This window comes from Pipistrellus hanaki (genome assembly GCF_964339955.1).
Source record: "Pipistrellus hanaki genome assembly, chromosome: 17".
NCBI lineage: Eukaryota > Metazoa > Chordata > Mammalia > Chiroptera > Vespertilionidae > Pipistrellus > Pipistrellus hanaki.
In genome coordinates, this window is record NC_140519.1 from 34,516,908 (window position 1) to 34,539,293 (window position 22,386).

The 22,386-nt window shown below is 41.3% G+C and overlaps 1 protein-coding gene across 1 annotated transcript in view; it reads left to right on the top strand.

Annotated features, from left to right (window-relative positions):
• Positions 1-1,798: 1,798 nt before the first annotated feature.
• Positions 1,799-22,386, top strand: part of TRHR (thyrotropin releasing hormone receptor) — a gene marked incomplete at its 3' end in the record, with an annotated part of 29,330 nt that continues 8,742 nt past the window's right edge. The window contains exon 1 of the mRNA XM_084864473.1: positions 1,799-2,623. Within this exon, the coding sequence (XP_084720599.1) occupies positions 1,835-2,623 (789 nt within the window). The 5' untranslated portion in view covers positions 1,799-1,834. The remainder of the gene's footprint in view (positions 2,624-22,386) is intronic.

A 22,386-nucleotide genomic window follows, 5' to 3' on the forward strand; every position in this document is an offset into this window, starting at 1 on the left:
GGGAGATAGCTTACCTGGGCTTCCATAAAAAACGTATAAAGATTTGCCCACAGGCTAAGTTAGAGAAATAAAAATCAAAGTGAAGTGCACTTTTCTTAAGATAAAAAAAAAAAAAAAAAAAAGATGGGTCTATAAAGTTTCATTTCCGACACATGGCACAGAGGGGCACTGGCCTAGATTTCCACTGGACAAGTTTTCACCTGCAAATACACTGACAGAAAACATGGCTGGGCAGCACATGGGGCTGGCAGTCCAGAGGGTGGGTGAAGACTCTCAGAGCAATTAGAGAGGTTTTACTAAGTGACGCAGAGGCCGAATTGAAAAACAAACTTAGTTGATCAAATGCAGGTTTAAATGGATGTTCTCAGCTCAAATAGTTTTTTTTTTTTTAATACAGCAATATTTATAAGCCCCAGAAGATGGAAGCTGAAAAGGTTTTAAATACATTTTAACTCCTTTTCCTTTCACAGAGTAGGAGAGGAGGGAGTCGCTTTTACTGGTTCACAGGAGAAACAGTCTAAGGGTTTCCGTGGTAGAGAAAGAAGTTGATTTCAGCTCAGATTTTTCAAGCTTCCAGGGGTTGTGTCTGGGCTCAGAAAGGGGCGGCATTCCCGAAGTCCTACCAAACAGGGTGGGTCAAGCTATTTCAGGGGCTGCTCCGGTCCTGAGGGGCCCATAGAACTCAGACCATAAGCAACTATGAAGACTGTCTGCCTCTGGACCCCTCGCTTGTGATCAGCCTTCTAGACTGAGGGGTGTCACATCAGCATAGTTCAAAGTAAACCCTTCAAGGGGGAGAAGATTAAGAATCAGTGAGGACTGATTTGCATCTGTGAGTGTGTGTGTGTGAGTGTGTGTGTGTGTGTGTGTGTGTGTGTGTGTGTGTGTGTGTGAGAGAGAGAGAGAGAGAGAGAGAGAGAGAGAGAGAGAGAGAGAGAGAGAGAGAGAGAATTCTCATTAGGGGCGATCTGTGATTTGCCAGCCTCGCTGCTCCTGCTGCTGCTGTCTGGCTGCGGCTGCATGGTCCGTCAGCACTTGAACAGGGCTGCGAGGGCTCAGGAGGAACTGCAGTTCTGAAGACAGACTGGGCGCTGCTCAGTGGGCTCCCAGTCACACAAAGTGGATGAGAATCCCTGCAGGTTTGGAAACTTGGACTTCTTACTGCTTCCCCCACCCAGAGAGGCAGGCAGCAGCGCTACAGGAGAAAAGGTAAGGGATTGCTCTTTTCCTGGGTGGGCAGGGCAGGGGGCTCAAAGGAGATGGAGACTCCAAGGCTTGCTTTGATCCTAGGGAAGGGATCTCACCCGCTGAGAGCTAAGGAGGCAGATGCTCATTTCCTGCCGGGCTTAATCAGTGAGCCCCCTGGCTCCCTCCACCCCGTCACTCACCCCTCGTCCCTTTTTCTTATTTATACTTTCCCCAAGCCTCTGAGAGGTTTCTTGGTACCTGTTTTTCAGTTAGCAGATCATGTTTAGTTGTTCCCTCTGAGCACTCTTTCCAAACAGAGAGCTTTTTCTCAGTGTCTCATTTCTTAAGCATTTTTTTTTTCTCCATAAAACTGGTCCCTCTTTCCATAAGCTGCTCAAAAACAGTTTCTCCATCCTACACTAGAGGAGTTTTCAGAAGGACGCAGGAGCCCCGTTCTTGCAGCAAGAGGGGAGGTGAAAGGAGAGGAGGTGAGGGTTCCTGGGCAATTCCCTGGGTTTGAACGAGGCTGTGACTGACTGTGGGCTGTTCCTCTTCCCAGGGGCAGGGGAGCACTGCGATAAAGGCAGGACGCTGGAAAGAGAATGTTCTGAGAAGTGTCTCAAGAGAAACTTATAAGCCACCGAAGATGGAGAACGAGACAGTAAGTGACCTGAACCAGACCCAGCTCCAGCCACGAGCCGTGATGGCCCTAGAGTACCAAGTGGTCACCATCCTACTTGTGCTCATCATCTGTGGGCTGGGCATTGTGGGCAACAGCATGGTGGTCCTCGTCGTCATGAGAACCAAGCACATGAGGACCCCCACCAACTGCTACCTGGTGAGCCTGGCGGTGGCCGATCTCATGGTCCTGGTGGCCGCGGGCCTACCCAACATCACTGAGAGCGTCTACGGTTCCTGGGTCTACGGCTACATCGGCTGCCTCTGCATCACTTACCTCCAGTACTTGGGCATCAACGCTTCCTCTTGTTCGATCACAGCCTTCACCATCGAGAGGTACATAGCCATCTGCCACCCCATCAAAGCCCAGTTCCTCTGCACATTTTCCAGAGCCAAAAAGATCATCATCTTTGTCTGGGCGTTCACATCCATTTACTGCATGCTCTGGTTCTTCTTGCTGGATCTCAACATTAGCACCTACAAAGATGCCATCGTGGTGTCCTGCGGCTACAAGATCTCCAGAAATTACTACTCACCTATTTACCTGCTGGACTTTGCTGTCTTTTATTGTGTGCCCATGATCCTGGCCACTGTCCTCTATGGCTTTATAGCTAGGATCCTCTTTTTAAATCCCATCCCTTCGGATCCTAAAGAAAACTCTAAGACGTGTAAAAATGGCTCAACTCATCAGAACAAGAATCTGAATTCGAAGACCTCTAATAGGTGTTTCAACAGCACCATATCGTCAAGAAAACAGGTAAGCAAATCTGGACATCCAGGTCCACGAAGGAAATGTGGGCTAGAGTCCCCCTGTGAGATGGGATCAACTTTGCCCTCCTTAGCTGATGCCTAAACCAAAATACCATCATGTAAACATTTCACAGTGTAAGCTTCTGCTTTGCATATTAAATCCATCTCTAAAGCAACTGAAGATCTAAAAATAGATGGGAGAGATGCTGATAGCACATCAGCAGGTACCGGTTTTGGTGTTATTAAAGTATAAGGAACTATAAACAGAAGCCCCAGAAATCCATCTTTAAAATATTTGTGCCTCCCTGGGAAATGGTATGAAAATGTTTATACCCTTTCAGGCTTCTGTAGGGAGCAGCTGGATGTCTTTTAAGAATTCTATTGCACTGCAAAGATTTGATCAGATAGCTTGAGAAAAGATGAGGTAAAGCAATAATGAAACTTTTACCCTTCAATTGTTGCTCACGACTGAGACACAGCACTGAGAGGGGCTCCTGGACTTGCTTTTAGTCTCAGTGGGAAAGATTCTATCACCCTCACCTCCAGCCCCCCACAAAGTGTGTCGGCCTGCAGAAGCTGAGAATGTGCTTTACTCAGTCAATGTTCTGATAAAAAGGCTAACACCAAGCTCAACTGGTTACACACACACACACACACACACACACACACAGTTGCATTTTTAAAAATGTATATTTTTCCTACTAAAACGTAACTAAAAAGCCCTTTATGCTTTCAGATCATCTGAATCCCCAGGTGGCTACAGCTGGATAGTGGTTTTAGCAAATGAAGTATAACTTTAGTTACAGTTGATATGGTTTCTAAGAAAATATTGGAAAAATACGTTTATATCAGATACATATTTCCTATATTTACACAATTGTTTTAAGTTACTTATGAACTCGGCTTTAAGTTCCTTTCTTTCTTTGCTAAACAGAATAAACACATGGTAAACATTTTTGCTCACAGCTGAAAAAGAAAACTTGAAGTTAACCACTCTGGCTCTTTCAAATAGGGTGTCTCTGTGTGTGTGTGTGTGTGTGTGTGTGTGTGTGTGTGTGTGTAGAATATAATTCTTCCTGTGTACATTGATAGAAACTGAGTATACCTTGAAAGTACTCATATGGATCATTTATGTTAACTCTAGATTAACTTATATATGAAGAGTTATAATAGGAAATGTGGGCACAAGTGCAACAAGCTACTAATAAACGTCTGTGTTTTAGGTATACATGAAATTAATAATGAACTGTAACTGAAAAGAAATATTTACAGCATTTTAAATGATTATGTGGTACTTGATTTATATAACTTTAATATTTGAAGATACTTAGATGATAGAAAGAAAAGACCTGAACAACTATTGCCAACTCTTAGATTCCTACTGCTTTGGTCCAGCAGTACTACCTAATACAAGGCATATTTGGCCTTCTAGATCCCAAAACTCGATTAAGGAAATTCAGAGAGAACTGCTGACCATCTGCCAAGACAAACATTAAAAGATACAATAAGGTAGTAAAGCATATGTACATCTCAATTAGAGACCAAACGTGGGCTAATGTTTGCAGCAAAGAAGGTCAGTGAGGAAATTTATTCATTAGATGCCTATTGATATTCTTGTTATAAGATCTGAAATATTGCTTGTCTGGTCTAATATTTCCTTCCTTTCAATTACAGTGATTAGTACCGAACTGCATTAATAATGTGCTTTAGGTTGTTAATTCTGTTACATACGCACACTCTTATTTCAGAGCTGTTACAGATAGGCTGTCTTTACGGAGGCAGTGTGGCAGAAGAAAAAGGCAACATTTTGGCTCCAAACAATCCTGAGCTTAAAGGCCAGGGTTCCAACCAAGTTGTGTGATCTCGGAGAAGCAGAAATCTCTGAGACTCAGGGCAAACCAACATCCAGGGCTGTCTATCTTATGAAAGACATCTAAAATGGCATGGTAATTAACATCTGGGTGTTAATTAACCTCCTTCATAATTTTCTGGCATGCTGACAGCTATTAAGGAAACTACAGCCAGTCAGAGAAAGACAAATATCGTGTAATATTTGTCTTTCTCTGACTGGCTGTATTTTTCTTAATAGCTGTCACATGTGGAATCTAAAGGACAAAATAAGCTGACAAATAAAATAGGGCCAGAGGCATGGAAAAATGAACAGACTGACAGTTCTCAGAGGGGATGAGATGAGGAGGACAGGAAGAGATCAACCAAAGAATTTACATATAGAATAGTCCATGGGCACAGACAGTCATGTGGTGAAAGCCTGGGATGGGGGTGAGGTGGAAGCAGGGTGGAGGGGGGGGCATAAAAGAGGGGGATATAGAGTAAATCTGTAATAGAGTCAACAATTAAAAAAAAAGAAATACAGATTTATTCTTAAAAACATACATTTGTATTTAAACAGATTATTTGTTAAACAAATGTGTATATCATACAGTCACTTCTTTAAGGAGACTTTTAATAATTAGGGCATTTGGAATCGTATTGAGCAAATAGGGTTGTCAAAATAACCACAGTCGGCTAGCATCTGGAGCCAGGGATACCAAACGTGCTGGAATGTGCAAAACAATCTTGTGCAAGGAAGGGCCTTGTTACAAAAGTCAATAGCACGCTCCGAAAGAATTATGGGATGACATATGAATCAATAGAGTCGTATTTAAGTACCGTGTCCTGTCATTTAGCCCTAATTATAGAGGGGCTAGGAGTTCAGAGAAAAGGAAGGAAATTATGAAGCAAGCGACAACAGAGAAGACCTCACAGAAGAGGTGGCATTTGAGAAGGCTCTAGAAAGGTGGGGATACTTTAGAAAGTGAACGTCAGGAGGGGGACAGCACTCCACACAGAAAGGATGTGGCTGGGATGAGAAGGGCATGGGTTCAAAGAGGAAACAAGGAGGAGCACCTAGGGTGGGGGTTTTACAGGACGGAAGGACTTTGAGGAACAAAATGAATGATGTATTGGGGCAAGTAGTAAAGAGAAAGATGGGATCAATAGGTGAGAGAGAGAAGGGGGCGGGGGCTTTGGAGGATTTCAAGGATCAGGCAGAGAGGGGAGATTGAACTTAGTGCAGAGGCAACAAAATGAGAGTGGTGAGCAGGAGCAGCAGGAGGAAAGGGGTGTTGAGGGTGATGACAGGAACAGTTGTGGAGGAGGGAGAAGGCAGGTTTGGAGGGCAAGAGATGGGGGCAGAAAGACCACTCAGAAAGCTGGTGTCAGTGACCCAGGAGTGAGGCTGTAAGACCCTCTATCAGGAAAATGTAAAGGAAGGAATGAACCGGGGAGATGTTTTGAAGACAGAAAGGGTGAGATGTGTACATATTAGATACAAGCAATGCAGAGAGGACCGTTTCATGTGGACCAGTGTTCTGAGTCTGGAACAATGGTGGTGCCCCAGATAAATGGGAACGAGTGCCTTGAGGTTTTGTCCACAACCAATGAGCCTTTATTAGGCCTTTTCCTCTTCTGAAGTAATGATTTTCTTACATCTTTGAAAGTTCAAACCTCCACCTTCTATTACCCATGGACTTCTCTTTTAATATTTTCTCTGCATCTTTTTTTCCTTTCAGGCAAGTTTTAATAAATATTATGTCCAGGCCAGGTCTTTTTAACCAAGTTATTAAAGTCAACTATGCTTAGCCTAAAAGAACTACAATTAAAAGGGACAAATTGTAAGAGACAAATGTGAGTGTTTTTTTGTTTGTTTGTTTGTTTGTTTGTTTGTTTTCAACTTACATCCTCTATGCAGGAAACCCAGACCAGATTATTTCTTGCTCCTATTACTCAGAGATTTAATTACATTTTAGGAAACTAAATAAATATTTGGTAAATCCAGTGAAGTAAACTGTACAAACTAATGGCTTGGAATTGCATAGACAAGAGAATTCCCTGATTGACTACATCTTTTGCTTGCAAGTAGTTGTTTTGATATTGAGGAGACACAGTTTAAATGATCGGTTTGTCACATTTCAGCTATATCCTCACAATGGGAAAATATTCTCCCCGTTCAGGTTCAGTCCAGTCAGGTGTTCGGCATTGTGTAGGTAAAATAGCTCTATCATTGACTGCACATTTCAAAGGAATTGATTGGAACTTTTGGCATCCTGGAGGCAACAAAAACATGGGCTATCATATGGATAAACACAATCCATTCAAACATTTGCTTTCCACGGGAAAGAGGGGACTGCACAATACTTTGGTGATCACGCCACCAGCTTTAATTTCAGTTGAGTCACTGTAGTTTTCTTTTCTGTGAGCATAGCTGGTGGGGGAACGGTAACATAACCCAAATAGAAAGCTTTAGCACTTTATGGCCAAATTTTCATTATGGGTTTTATGTGACTAAACAAGTCTATAAAATACCAAACAGTTTTTGTGTCCATAAATTTCTTAAATGCCTTCTACTTTATTAGAAGAATGTTGGTATCCAAGAAACAAAAGCAGGGTTTTTTTTTAAAGCAATATATGCCTTTTGTTGCTGTTTCCACTGTTACCACAATGAAAACATAAAAGCAATCAAGTGTCTTATGAAAAAAAACAAACCAAAAACATAGAAAACTAGGAATAAGAAAAAAAATATCCTTTACCCCATCTCTTAAAACCACAATTTATTAGTATTCAGTTATATTATTTTTCTGATATTTGCACTGCTCTTTTTATATTATGGTACATATACATAGTATATGTAATTTTATGTCCTGCTTTTACATAAAAATGTTAAAATTATTATTCTCAAAGAGAATAGCACAGGAAAAAAATGAGAAAGACCGTGAGTCCATTTCTCTCAACCTCAGTTTCCTTATCAATAGAATGGGAATAACAATTACTCATGGAGTCACTGTTGAAACTTAGTCCAATGCATCAGACAAAAGTCATGTTTGCTCTCCTCCTACCTGCTCCATCAGCTGTCTTCCCTCACTCCTGTCCTCAGTGACTCCGACCCCTAGGCAGCCTCCTGGCTCTCTCATAAGCAATTTCCTACAATATGATGTGCTTGTTGAAATTGAAGACACTCAAATAAAGAAGGGGTTTTAATGTATCATCTCTCTTCTTCCCCTGCCTCCCTCCAACTCCCACCTCTATTGCTAGTTACTTTTAAAAGAAGAAATCTTAAACAAAGAGGAGGGAGCGAAATGGTGGAATGTCAGGCAGTGGATCTGATATTTAGGAGGATAAAGACCTTAAGTTGTACGGGTGGCTTAATCAATGATTCATCTTATAAGGCAGATTAATGATACTGAACTCTTCAGTGTTAGGCCTGAATTAGCAGTGTCTGAAGTTCACTGGGACTGTTTTAATAGTGTTTTCACAGGCCCATCTTTCATTTATAATTGTTCTATTTGTTTCACTTGTCTGGGTTCAAGCATATCATTCATAGTAAAAAAGTGCAATTTTGTCACTTAGCACACAATTATGCAAAGGTGCCATCTTGTTTTTATTATTAAAAGAAAAACAGCTTTACATTTTCTGGTTCGTATTCTACATGAGTAAAGACCCTGTGCACATCCCATAAAATGAGTAAGTGACAGTCCCCTGAAGTTAGACGCTTTGTATCCTATGGTTAGATGAACACTCATTGTTTGTTCCCAATGTTATACTGGAAACTTGGAGCCATCACTTTCTCTAGCAAAGAAAAATTAATTTTCCTAAATGTCTACAAAAAAAGAAAAACCTACACTCCTTCAGATTCTCATTTGGTCTCTCACACACACACAGTAAAATCAGCTAACCTTGAAAATGGTAAGATACTTTATACTTCTTAATGTATAATATAACGTAGCCTCTTGTGAATGCTTTATACTGCAAATAGATATCCCAGGTTCAAAAGAGATAATGCTGGGGCTGTATCAGACTGTGTACTCAGTCTCCTAATTGATTTAATGACTTGGAGCAAGGGTGAAAGGTATAAAGCTAGGTCTTGGGGTAAACATTAAGTAAAATTTTGCAGTAGGTCATTTTATATTCACTATCATCCTCAATGTAATTAAATGGACCCCAAGGCACTCAGCACTGGGAGAGGTGCAGATGCTACAGGGACACATAAAGACTAACTCCACCTTCAAGGAGCCCACCGTGGGCCACATACTCCTAAGTGGGCCATTCATTACGTTCTACAACAGAGGACACACATCAGTGAGGGATGAAGGAAAAAGAGGGGGATGGAGGGATGTTTTATGGAATTCATGACATTCAGCAAGGCCTGTGCAGGTGGGCAGAAAGTCTCAAAGTAGCAGTAGGGAGAAAGGGGGGGAAAAAAGAAGAGACAATTGAACACAAAAGGGCACTGTCTAGTGAGGGAAGTTCCAACCAGGTTCTAGTCCTGTCACATTCACCTTCTGTCTCTCCTCCCTGCCCTGTGGCATTCCACCTACTTCCATCACCCCCATCCTTACCACTACCACCTGCCAGTCTCCACAGACAGCTCCTGCAGAGACATCTCCTGACCTGTACTTAATTGTTCTGTGGACCTCATGGAAATACATCAAATTTAATATGTCTAAAACTAAACCCATTATTTTCCCTGATAAACCTCTACCTCTGTGTTTCTTTCCTAGTTTAGGTGCCCAAGCCAGACATACAGGAGTCCCTCTAAGAGCCTTTCTGGCCCACTCACCTGAAAATCTCAGCAGTAGCCAAGTCCTGGAGCTTCTAGCTCCTAACTTTCACCTCTGACCTCTTCCATCACATTGACATTGCCCCAGTTCACCATTTGTCACCTGCATTCATCCAATACACACCTCACCAACCTCTCTGACTTCCATTCTGTGCCCTACACCCCCCTCCCCTCCATCATTCTGTACATTGCTCACTCACAGGTCTAACACTGAGATGTGTTATCAAAGTGATCTTTATAGCTCCCCGAGGCCTAGAATTTAAACTCCTCAGCATAAAAAATAAGATCCTAGATCCTTCCTGTGTTCTCAGCTTCATCTCTTCCAGCTCTCCTAACTTACACTTTATGCTCCATTGATACCAGGTTATTTGTAGTTCTCTGAACTTGCTCTGTTCTCTCAGCTGGAATGCCCTTCATCTGGCAAACTCCCAGTTATCTTTCAAATCTAAGATCAAATGATGCCTCCCATGCACCCCATCAAGCTTTCCCTGAACTTCTCAGGCAGATTTCTATATCTAAATGCATAGCTCTAACTATATATGCTAGGACTTCTACCTATGCTTTTACAGCACTTTGCATCTACTTGTGGTTGAATAATTCTTTTTTAAAAATATATATTTTATTGACTTTTTACAGAGATGAAGAGAGACGGATAGAGAGTTAGAAACATCGATGAGAGAGAATCATCGATCAGTTGCCTCATGCACACCCCCTACTGAGGACGTGTCTGCAATCAAAGTACATGCCCCTGACAGGAATCGAACCCGGGACCTTTCAGTCGGCAGGCCGACGCTCTATCCACTGAGCCAAACTGGTTTCGGCTTAGTAATTCTTATGTATCATAATTGTTAGCTTGTCAGTCCTCCCACTGACACTAATATCCTTTGGAGTAAGGCCTTGCATCCCCAGTGCCCCCAGCACTGAGTTTGGCAGTGCCATCAACAGGAGGGAAAGAAAAAATCCCAGAATTAAAAAAAGCATGTGCTATCTGAGGAATAGCCATATGTGGGCCATAGATTCATATTAGGGAGACATGGAAAACACATTTGGAGGATGCGCAGGCTGGGGCCGGATTAATGAGGCCAGAAAACCCAACACAGGATCACCACCTCCTGCCTTCCCAGGTCCCTCACCCTGCTATTGAGCAATGCCAGGGTCACACTCCGTAGGCAGCGTGTACTTTAGCTGTGGAGTTTCCATTCCAATGGGCCCTCAGTGATCTCTGCCCATCCATTTACAGGACCATAATGAGTTCCCTCTTTTCAGGCCTTAAATGTTTATTTCAAAACTTCCTATTCTCCTCGAATCATTATACCTGGAATATTTTCCCTCTGAAATCCTCCCACAGCCAACCTCTTCTTTCTACTGCCATTTCCTCAACCCCAGCCTCATTTCCTCTCTGCACTATATATAGATGAGAACTCTGATATCTCTGCTTCACCAAATCATTGCAAAGCCTTCCTAACCAATCACCCTGCCTCTTAATTCCCCTCTTCTCAATCATCCCCCAGAATGTTCTTAGGGTCACTAAAGGTAAACTTGATAGCATCACTATAATACACTGCCTGAAATCCTCCAATATCCCTACTTCTTATAGGTCTAAACCCAACGACATTATCATGGCACACTGGGGCATATTTATGTCCAGTTTTCTGCCTGCTTTCCCAAACTCATCTTCTTCCTTCCCCTACATGCCATTTGACAAGAGGTTTCCTAAACTGGCCGTACTCTACCATGCCTCCAGCCAGTGTGCACATCCTTAGTCACAAGCATTCTGCAGGCCTCACTTTCCTCTTACTTCAAATCTACCCTCTTGTAGGCCACCTCTCAGAGCAGGCTTTCCGGACCTCCACTGGCAGGCTTTGGTGTTTCCCCCTCCCCTTTGTAGCATTTTGTATTTATGTCTGTTCAGGACACCTTGTTGCTGTAGTAATTTTCCCAAATGTCTCTCCCACCAGATTGGCCGGAACATCGTCCCATTCATATTTGTGTTCACAGTGTCATGGTTCCCAGGGGACATATCGATAAATGACAAAACTAGTAGTGATTGGATATAAAGGATGAGAGAGAGGACAAAGTCGAATATGTCTCCAAAGATTTGTTTTTTTAAGGAGACTGAAAATGGAATTGTTAAAAGCAATGCTGAGGGAGAGATGTTAAAATCTTCAGATTAAGATGGGGATGTGAAAAATTTAAATTGTAAGTATATGGTCAAGATCAGATATGTGAATTTGGAAATCATTAGGATAATGGGGAAAAAGGTGTGACCAAGGTTGAGTTTTAAAAGAGATAAGAACAGACTGACAAGTACTGAGTTCCAGACCAAGCTTTCCCTTTAGGAAGCTAGAAGAGAAATTGGGTCTTTGCTAGAGATAAAAAGACCTGTTTTTCTTATTTGGAACCTAGCCAGAGGACTAAAGACAAAATTTCATTGGATTCTCTCATCTGGGAAAGAAAGTAAAGAAAGAGAATGATCCAAGGAGAGAGAAAAGGTTCAGTTAAAACAGTACGTGGCTTGAATATATTCCTTGATGAACATCATTCAACAAATACATTTTGAGTTAAATTTTAAACAGTGAGTTATTCTACAAATATAAAACGTGCACAATGGTAAAAACGTTTATATGCAAGTCATTCAAGTCTATTTTCTTTTCAAAGTGAAAGAAAAGAATAAGTGGACTTATCTAAAACTGAAAAGTCATGGCCTGGTCACCAGAGTCAAACACAGCTCTTCAGAGATTTGTGACAGGCACATGGGAAGAACTTGAATAAGCTAAAAGTTCAATTAGCTCAGAAAATTAAATAGGGCCAAATACATGTGCATATGAAATGGGATGAATAATGTAAAAACACATGACAGCCATATTTAGTTGACATAAAAATAGATAACATCCTTTTGGAGGAGAGAAACTGCTACAACCTTCCATAATCAGCACTGCTGACTTTTGGCTCCATCCCTTGCATAGATTGCCTGAACATAATTATATAGCTGCGGCAAGTAAGTAAGACATCCTATGCCTCTCCATTCGGTGCCTTTGTTGTTTGAGTTTTATGGGGATTTATGATTATGGAATAGCTCCGCATATTTTCTGAAGGCAGCAGTTCGGAGCTTAGAAAATAAGGAAGTGATTCAGAGAGCGGTGGCACCATCGTGAGAGGGAGAGAGGGCAGAAGCGGGATGAATGCAGAGCACGCCGGGATGCTCATTTTAAAGATCATTGGTAAAGTCAAGTGATTCAAACTGCCACCAATAAGCAGACTGACTCCCTGCCATGCTCTCCCCCTGACAGGGGTTCATTTTTTGTGACTGATTCTACTTGGCACACGTTTGAAAGATTATGCATTCAGAAAATTTGAGTTGGGGAGGGTGGGAGAAAAGCATGCATGGAGATATTTTCTGCTCTACCTGGAAAGATAGAAATAGGCTCAGATTCAGGGTGAGTTTACAAGAGAACTGTTTAACAGAAATTATCAAATGCTAGGATGGCCCTCCAGGCATGTCTTTACGAATCAATTAGACTGCTCCGTGAATACGTTAACATCAATCAAGTCAAAACATGTGTATCAACCAACTGCAGGGTACAGACGCGGTGCTATCCTACAGCTAAGAATGGTCTTGTTAAATGATTTCAATCCCTTCCAATGTGTTGTTATAGGAAATAGTGGAATCAAGGGCAGATTTTCACCTACTCACTGATGACTTTATTGAGAACCTACTGTATATAAGGCACTGTGTTAGGCACTGGGATTGAAAACAGAGAATCTACTCATAAAAACATCACAGTCTAATAGGAAAAACAGGGAAGTAAGTGGATAATTAAAGCCATAAAAAAATAAAAAAATAAGTGTTACTGTAGGGAAAAGCATGGATTAGTGTTACCTGACCTAGGTGGCTTGGGAAGAGATGAGCATCAGAAAGGCTTTTTGGAAAAGGAAATGCTTAAGCAGGGCCTTGCAAATGAACAGTAGTTTTGTAGGTGAAAATGGGAAGGGAGAGATTATGCAGTGGGAACTATAGAGGTGAAGATCAGGGGTCCCAAAAGTACACAATTAGTTCAGAGAACATCAAGGGGCTCATTAGAGCTGGGCAACAAAAGATGAGCCTAATAGAGTAAGGAAATATGGGGTTTATGTAAAATATTGAGGGGATATGGATGGAAAGTTACATGGAAAATCATATTATAATCAGACGTATGCTTGAGGAAGGTCACTGTCTTCAATGTAGGCAAGGAATAGACCAGAGTCAAGGACGTTAATTAGAAGAGTGCCATAACCATATGGGCAAGACAATGATTCTGGTAAGGCCTAATGTGATACCAGTAAGAATATAAAGAAATAGATACATTGAGATTAGAATCAATAGACTTGGTGTGAGTAGATGCAAGGAGAAGGGAAGAGAAAGGAGTCAAAGGTAACTCACTTGAGCCATTGAAAAAGAGAGTGACTGACAGTGGAGAGCCTGTATTTCAGAATATCACTCCCTGGGGTCAGAGCCACTGACTAAGTGATATGAGCAAGTTAATTTGACTCAGTTTGCACATGTGCAAAAAGGATGCTAGTAACAGCACCTATCTCTAAAGGTAGTTATTATTATATTATAATTTAGTGTAAAAGTCCATATAAAGTACTGAGCATGGTGTCTGGAACATAGAAATAGTAAATGGTAGCTACTATTATTATTAATTGTATAAGGCCATGGTTAGCAAACTGTGACTTGTGAGCCACATGTGGCTCTTTGGCCCCTTGAGTGTAGCTCTTCCACAAAATACCACAGCCTGGGCGAGTCTATTTTTAAGAAGTGGCATTAGAAGAAGTTTAAGTTTAAAAAATTTGGCTCTCAAAAGAAATTTCAATTGTTGTACTGTTGATATTTGGCTCTGTTGACTAATGAGTTTGCCGACCACTGGTATAGGGTAAGTTGCCTAAATGAGGAACAATTGATAGAGGCACATATTTCAGAACAGTGAGTATATTTCATTCAGTTTTGCCCATGTTGTATTTAGTGTCTATAGTCTGAAACGGTTCAGTTAGAAATATAGGATTAGAGCTCAGAAGAATCATCTTGCCTAGAGATGTAGATTTGGAAGCAAACAATATACCGATGATGGCTTATTGAAGACCCTGGAGTAGATATGATTATTGGGGGAAATTTGGTAGAATAGAAAAGAAACTGGAGTAGCTAAAATTCTGGGGAGAATAGGATGGAGAACCTGTAAATAAATGGAAGGAATTACCAGAGAGGAAAACCAGAAGAAAGTAGAGTCACAAAAGCCTAAGAGAGAAACATAGGAGTGGTCAATAGAAAGAGGTAAAGACAAGAACTGGAAAAGCACCTGAACAGGCATTGGTAACCTTAAATAAATTAGATTTCATGGAGTTGATGAATGAATAGATGGGGAGCAGGGGACTAGAGGTCAGAGAATAAGAGTAGACAGCTGTTCTAATAAACTTGACTAAAAGAAAGAGAGAGAGAGAGAGAGAGAGAGAGAGAGAGAGAGAGAGAGAGAGAGAGAGAGAGGACAGTAATGACAGGGAGAAATAAGTCAGAGTATTTTAATTTGTTTTATTTTTTTTACTTCTTAAGAAGAAACCTGAGCCTGCTAAGGTAGAAAAAAGATACTAGAGTGGGAGGAATTATTTGTAGATACCAAGCAAGATTCAATTTCGATAGGGCATGGTCCTGAGGAGGCCAGAGGAATACCATAAAGACTGTAGCAATTTACCTTGGAGAGAAGTGGGGTATCTTTCTTTTCCTGTCTGCTGAGATTGTGTCTAGGTCACTGATCCATTTGCAGCACTGAGCACCATGTCTGGCACCTAGAAGTATCCAATGAACATCAAACAAGTAAGTGGATAAACGAGTGGATTAAAGAAGGAATGAGTAGGATGCTAGGATAAGAGATAAAGATGATTACTGTTACAGATCAATTTTAGGTTATGGGGCAGGAAATGATGAGTTCTCACAAGCTGGCTTCTGCTTTCTCAGTGAAAGAGAATGGAAAGTCATCAACTGAGAATGAAGAGGCAATGGCAGAGGGAGGGGACTCGAAGAGAGACTTGGCAATTCATGCTGGGAAATGAGAGAGGTAGATGACAGGTTAGAATGATAACAGGACTAAGTCCCATTCACATTTAGGAAAACTAACCTGGCACAGCAGTAAATTACAGGTGCTCTGAATTCGTTAGCGACATCTAGACACTTTGCAGTGGGCCTGTCCTGAGACTCATTCCCAGTAAACATATTAAGAAAATTAGGAAAAATGCATCCCTTTAGAGTCTAAACTTTAGACTATTAGAGGCCCTGATCCTGATGTTCTTTACACTTGGTGTCCTATTTATTTATTTTTTAAATCTTTATTAAAAAGAATTACTTATGTCCCTTTTCTCCCATTGACCCCTTCGAGCCCACCCCCTGGGGTCCTACTTAGATGAGCATTTCATCGTCCTCAGTTTGTTTACTTTACTGTGGTGGCAAGTGACATACCCACAACCAGTTCAATTTTACAGTTAGCACTTCATTCCCTTCGCTGAGGCAAGGATCTGCTGATAAGGGCTGGACTGATCGGAGGCGGTGCATCACCACAGGGCAGAGACTTCTACAGTCACAAAAAAGTTCCATCCGATGCCCCGCCTTCGAATGGATAGAAGCCAGGGGCCTCAACAAATCCCTTACTCAAAAACCCGGAGAAACAAACAGCTCATGACGATAGCTCATGGCGACAGCTCTGTACTCGCCGCAAGGAGCCACGTCTCCCCTGTATCAGCACCTTCAGCTGGCATATCTGGTGTTTTATTTTCCCTCAGACATCTTGGCTCTTTCCAATTTATCTTTGAAGGATCCTGGAAACACACTCAAGAGCAATTAGCCTTGTGACAAAAAGCAACCCACTCCATCTTGCACACGGTTCTTGACTGTGTCACTGACTTCAGCTCAAAGACAGATGGTATCATAAGGTGTGAATAACAAACAGGGATGGACATGATCAAGGATGCTTGACTCTTGCGGGCTTTGTGCCTCAGAAGACCCTAGAGAGGCACTAAAGGTAAAAGCCAGGCAGGCCCCACAGCACAGCCCTTCCTTTATCCGTGCACCGCTCTCCACACTTCAGCATCATAAAGGAGGTTTGTTTATTCCTTAGGGAAGCTTTCCCAACTCAAGGAGACTGTGTGCACACCACTTGAAATCCGATGCAGACCCAAAATCCAGAGGGGTACAACACTGCTGTTATTGACTGCGGCCTTTAAGCTAATGAATAACCATTTCTGTTTCTGGCTCCTCCCCAGCTCCACCCAGCTCCTCAGGATAATTAGTCAGGGGAGGCTATTAGATCCCATAGGGCCTATTGTCCCCATTCTAAACATGCTTTAAAATAGATAATTATCTATGCATATACTACAACTAGAAAAGGCAGTCTTGAATGTATATATATATATTTTAATCTCGAAGACTGCTGCACTGAAAGAAAACTCATGTTCCTATTACGCCCAGTTAGTCAAAAGACAGAAATTTCTGGGCTGTGACAGCATGAATTATCTTCTCTAATAATCTCTAATGGTCATTAAAAAGCTCTTGGGAGCACTGAAGGAAGGTTCATTAATTTTTACAAACTGATCCTTGAGTGTAAGCCCACTTTCCGACAAGGCTGCTATCTTTTAAAGAGTTATCAAGGAAAGCTATTCTAATTAGAATGTTATTTGTCCGGGAAGGTCACCTTTCGGCCTCGGCTAAACCAACCCAGTAAGATTCCAATATTCAAAATAGAAACAAGTTGTTTAGAATACCACGTATTCTCTCAACACCCCAACAATTTATCATAAAGATGGCGTAGAGTATGAGGATTATCTGCAATGAAGCTCACAAAATCATTTCCCCCCCAAAAAAGAAATGTCTGCAAAGTAAGGAATCCTGGTGAACCATTGCAACTGGGCTATAGGAAAGGCTCTGTACAGGAGCCTCTGAAATGAGTAGTGATTTCCTTGTGAGCTAACTAGCCCATATTTCAGCTCTATGCCGTGTTTACAGTCATCATAAAAATTTGAACATATTACATCTTACATTATAAATTTGTCAACTTTTATTTCACTCCCAAGCCCCAGAGGTGCCGGACATTTTACCTTCAGTAGCAGAAGTACATCCAAACATAAATCCCATCCCGTTACAAGAGTCACTATCTAAATATGCTAGCTCAGATTCTTCAGTTAATACTGTGCACCACGCTGCTTGCCTGGGCTTCTCCCCACCTGGAAGGCAACCTGGAAAACAGTCTGACCCACTTGCATAGGGGCCTGTGGTTTATTAACTTTTCTGATAGGTGTTGTTTATGAGCTTTTAGTATGCACCAGGCATTGTGCTCAGGGTGTCTGCCCATCATCTTCTTTGCACTAATGACAATTTATCATCTCCATTTTTTTTATTTATTTGTGAGGGAGGAAGGGGGAAGAGAGAGAGAGAGAGAGAGAGAGAGAGAGAGAGAGAGAGAGAGAGAGATTGATCAGTTGCCTCTTACACATGCCCTAATTGGGAATTGAACCTGCAACCCATGTATGTGCTCTGAATGGGTATTGAACTTGTCACCTTTGGTCCATGGGACATTTCAACTAACTGAGCCACACCGGTCAGGGCTAGCCCCTCCAAAATCAGGTAATAGATACAAATAACATATAAACAAATAAGCATAGTATATTCCAATTGTGACATATCAGGTTGTGGAGAAAAATTAAGCAGATAAGGAGGATATGAAATGCTGACATTGAAGAGGTACAATTTTATATAGGGTGGTCAAATAAATAGCCATTTTCAGAATGCAGTGTTCTTTTGATTCTATATGCAAGACACTAGCTAATGTCACTTAATAAATCAATGCCTGAAACAACAGAGTTTTTCCCATTAATGCAATGCTAAAACACCAGGCTGGCCTACATAAGTCACTGGCTTTTATTCACAGGAAGTATAATAGCATTATTGATACTATTCAATTATATTTCATAAATTCTATAACAATTTTTCTGAAAGAAAATACATTCTATGTTCTAATGCAGAACCAAAGCATCTCCCAGTGGCAGGAATGGGACCGCTAGGTAGGCCAGAGATTGAGAGAGGTTTGAGATGAAGGTTCCTTTAACCCAAATACAGTGTCAGCTCTCTAAGAAACACTTGTCCTTTTAGGGCCAGACAGACAAGAGACTGCCATCTTTTCTGTGGTAGCCAGAGTGGTTAAAGCACCGATTGGGACAAACTGTCTGGATGGAATTCCAGTTTTACCACCTGCAGGTGGTACATGGCTTCCCTCATTTGTAAGATGGAGTTAATGATCCTACCTTCCTCACAATGCTATTGTTGAGGGTAAATGAGCAATATGTAAATAAAACACTTAGAACAAGGGTCCAGGCACAGTAAGTCATGAATATTTTCTATTACTAGTTTCAAACATAGCTTTCACTTTTCTAGCGTTTACTATGTTCCAAGCACTAGTGTAAGAACTCAGTATACATCATCTCGGTTGTCCACAGCAACGCTGGGAATTAGGTAAGATCTCTTTCACCATTTTTCCAGAATAGGAAACTAAGACTCAAAAATAGTAACAGACTCCAAATTCTAACAGCTGGTTAGTGGGGGGAGCTGGATCCCAACACAGAGTGACTGCTATAAATGAGGAGTCTCTGACATTGATTAATTAGGAGAGTCTGATTTAAACACACATAGAGAGATGAGAGAGAAAGAGAGAGAGAAAGAGAGAGAGAGAGAGAGAGAGAGAGAGAGAGAGAGAGAGAGAGAGAGAGAGAGAGAGAGAAGGGTTTGTCTTTCTCTGGGCCAGGAGTGTAAATTGCCATCAATCAAAAGCACAACTTCTCTGACTGGCTCCTGTCCTGATGCCTGTATGACTCCTAATTTAAACTTCTATGACAGCACATGCCTTCTGGGGAAGTTGCTCCCACAATTAAAAAAGGACAGCGTTACCATTGCATTTTTCGGTGATATATTTTAGAGAGGCAATGCCAACCATGATTCTGTCATAGGAAAAAATCAAACATAAAATCAAAACTTTGGTCCACAAGCTGACAGCCAGTATTACTAGTATTTGACCCACATTTCTCTTAGGCTCTGTGGATAATTAGATGAAGAACTTGAAAAAATTAGCCATAAATCCTCATCATGAAATCCTCTATATGTCCTTTGTCCATTTTATTAGAAGTGTTCACCTCTCCCACTGGTTGGCAAACTAAGGTCATGGGCCCAATTCAGCTCTACTTCTTGTGTTTCCAAATCAGGTGTTCAGGGAGCACAGTCAGGCCCATTCATTTATGTGTTGTCTGTGGAGGCTTTCATGTCACGGCAGAATTGAGCAGTTGTATGGCCCACAAAAGCTAAACTATTTGCTACCTGATCCTTTATGGTTAAAGTTTGCTGACCCCTCAACTATGTCTATGTAAAAGTATATTTGTGAAAATATTGTGTGCTTAGTAAAGACTCCAGCACATGACAGGTGCTCAAGAAATAAATGATAAAACATGTTTGGATTCCACAAAATTACAAAGACAGGAATGTTCAAGCTTATCACAGACAGCCAAAATTAGCAGCTAGTGAATCTCCTGCCTCCATCTTGATTCTGTATCCCCTAGAGAAAATGCTTTGGCCCTGATATGGGAGCAACCTTGATTTCAATGGGCCCTAAAAATACAAACTTAAAGATGCAGGGTGACATTTAGAGAGAAAGCTTCACGAGTGACAGAGAAACCACCCATGAATAAATATGAAAGGAAATAGATGAACACAGAGCAAGAAGCCTATCAAAGTGAGATTTGTATCTTTGCATGGCAAATCTTACTTTACCTTGGCATATATTAACATAGTATTAATCAACATCCCGTAATGGGAAATGAGCTCAACATAAATCATATGGAGTCAGCATCTCCTTAGCTCTTTACTTTTCCTGGGTTCTTTATAACAATACATCCAATAATTATTTCTAGAGTAACAGACTAAATAACAGAATATCAATAGAATAAAATCCCCCAGAACATTTTCTTCACCAGAATTATAGTCTGATCTATCATGCTCCTTTTTGAGACTGAATCTTTGCCCATTGATTTTAATGTTTAACTTCAAGCATTTTTTGATGCCTAGCCTGATTTTAGTGGCTAGTGAGAAAAATAAGCAATACACACTGTTTCTGTCATCAAGATCTTAAATATCAGGAAATAAAAGCCCCAAAATAATAATGGTATTTGTATTAGAGCTGAAAATACTAAAGAATAGCATAGTGGATTTCTTCCTTCCCTCCCTCCTTTCCCTTCTTTCCTTCCTCCCTTCCTCCCTTCCTCCCTTCCTTCCTTTCTTCCTTCCTTCCTACCTACCAGGTGCCAGATCTGCATGTTGCTCCTTGCAGGCAGGGCAGGGATCTTCAAGGAGCCATCATTCTAGGGAGTAAAGAGAGGCAATAAACAGGTAAACAAATGAAGTAACAAAACCCTTTCAGAATGTGACTATTAGGATAGATAAAATAAATGGGGATATGAGAGAAAGTGATAGGGAGGGCTTAGTTTCCACCATTCTCTCTATAATAATAACATCTCTAGATCTCTTTCTCTTCACCTATAAAATAAAGAGAATACTTACTTTATAAAGACTGAATAATTCAATAAAGTATCTGGTGCTGTGTTTAAAATATATTTAATGCTAATAGAGTATCATCATCATCATCATCATCAATCATCATCATCATCAAAGGCTTCTCTGTCACTTGGTTAAATCTTCCACATTTTCCCAGAGACTGAGATATATAATCACTCTAAATATAATATTAGATATTGTTTTTTGAGGACCACACTTTATACAAATCACCTCATTTATTCTTTATACTTACTCCTGTTTCACAGATAAATAAACTGAAGCTTAGAAGGGTGAGCTGTCTTGTCCAATGGCATACAGCTAGTAACAGGAAGAACTAGAATTAGAATCCAGCTATGTCTGAATCCCCAGCCTGTCCCCTTCACAACTATACTAATACTACAAAGTGTCCTGGACAATGTGATCCAATAGAGACCCTGATGACGTGGTGCTCTGGGGTGAAAGCTTGGGCCTCACAGCACAGGACCAGCATGCCGTGGTTTGCATCACTCACCTACAGAGCCAGAGGGATTCTAGTCAAAGAGGCAAGAAGCTGATCCATGCAACGAAACTTCATTAAACCTGTTAGTTTAACACAGAGTAGTCATAAAGCTAGGCCTCCTTACTAGGGATGCAGATTTCAAGGCAAGCTAAGAAACACAATACCCCTTTAGATCAGAAAGTTCTAATATATGTTACAAACTGTGTTTTGTTTTGTTTTTCATTTCTTTTTTTTAAAAAATATATATTTTATTGATTTTCTACAGAGAGGAAGGGAGAGGAATAGAGAGTTAGAAACATCGATGAGAAACATTGATCAGCTGCCTCCTGCACACTCCCCACTGAGGATGTGCCTGCAACCAAGGTACATGCCCTTGACCGGAATCAAACCCTGGGACTTTTCAGTCTGCAGGCTGACGCTCCATCCACTGAGCCAAACCCGTTTGGCACAATGTGTTTTTACATCCTCCTCGCAATTGATCTTCCAATATGTTTTCATATATGAACTGCTGACTCTCAAAAAGCTTTGAGTGATAATGAGTGGTCAGGCTGAGACTTCAAGCCACGTCTCCTGATCTTGAGTCCCATGCTTAGCATATTCTGAAGCTAACACCAGTGGAAAACGCTGAATTTGTGGTTTGCTGAAGGAAAGAGATGAGCCACCTCCATGTTTGTTGTCTCCGTGAGTCCTTTCTGGACATCTAGGAAGTTAGGTCTGAAACTCCAGGGGCACTAGCATGGTCCAGGCAGTCTTCCCCGGGAGATGCACAGGCACGGGAGGAGCTGGCTGTCTCCAAGGCAGGCTCAGCCCTGTGGAATTTTGTCCAAGACTTTTAGAAGCAAAACAACTCAACGCCCACTAAAAATTTGGCAGCCCTGAGAGCTTTCCTCCCCTCTCCATCACTCACGTTTTACATTTTAAAATATTCTCATTGATTTTCCATCCCCTGCTGCGTGAGCAGCTGAGGGATTGCTTCCCTGGATCACAGTCCATAATGTCACCCTTACCGGGCTGTGTGGCCAGAGACGATCAGGGAGGAGATTA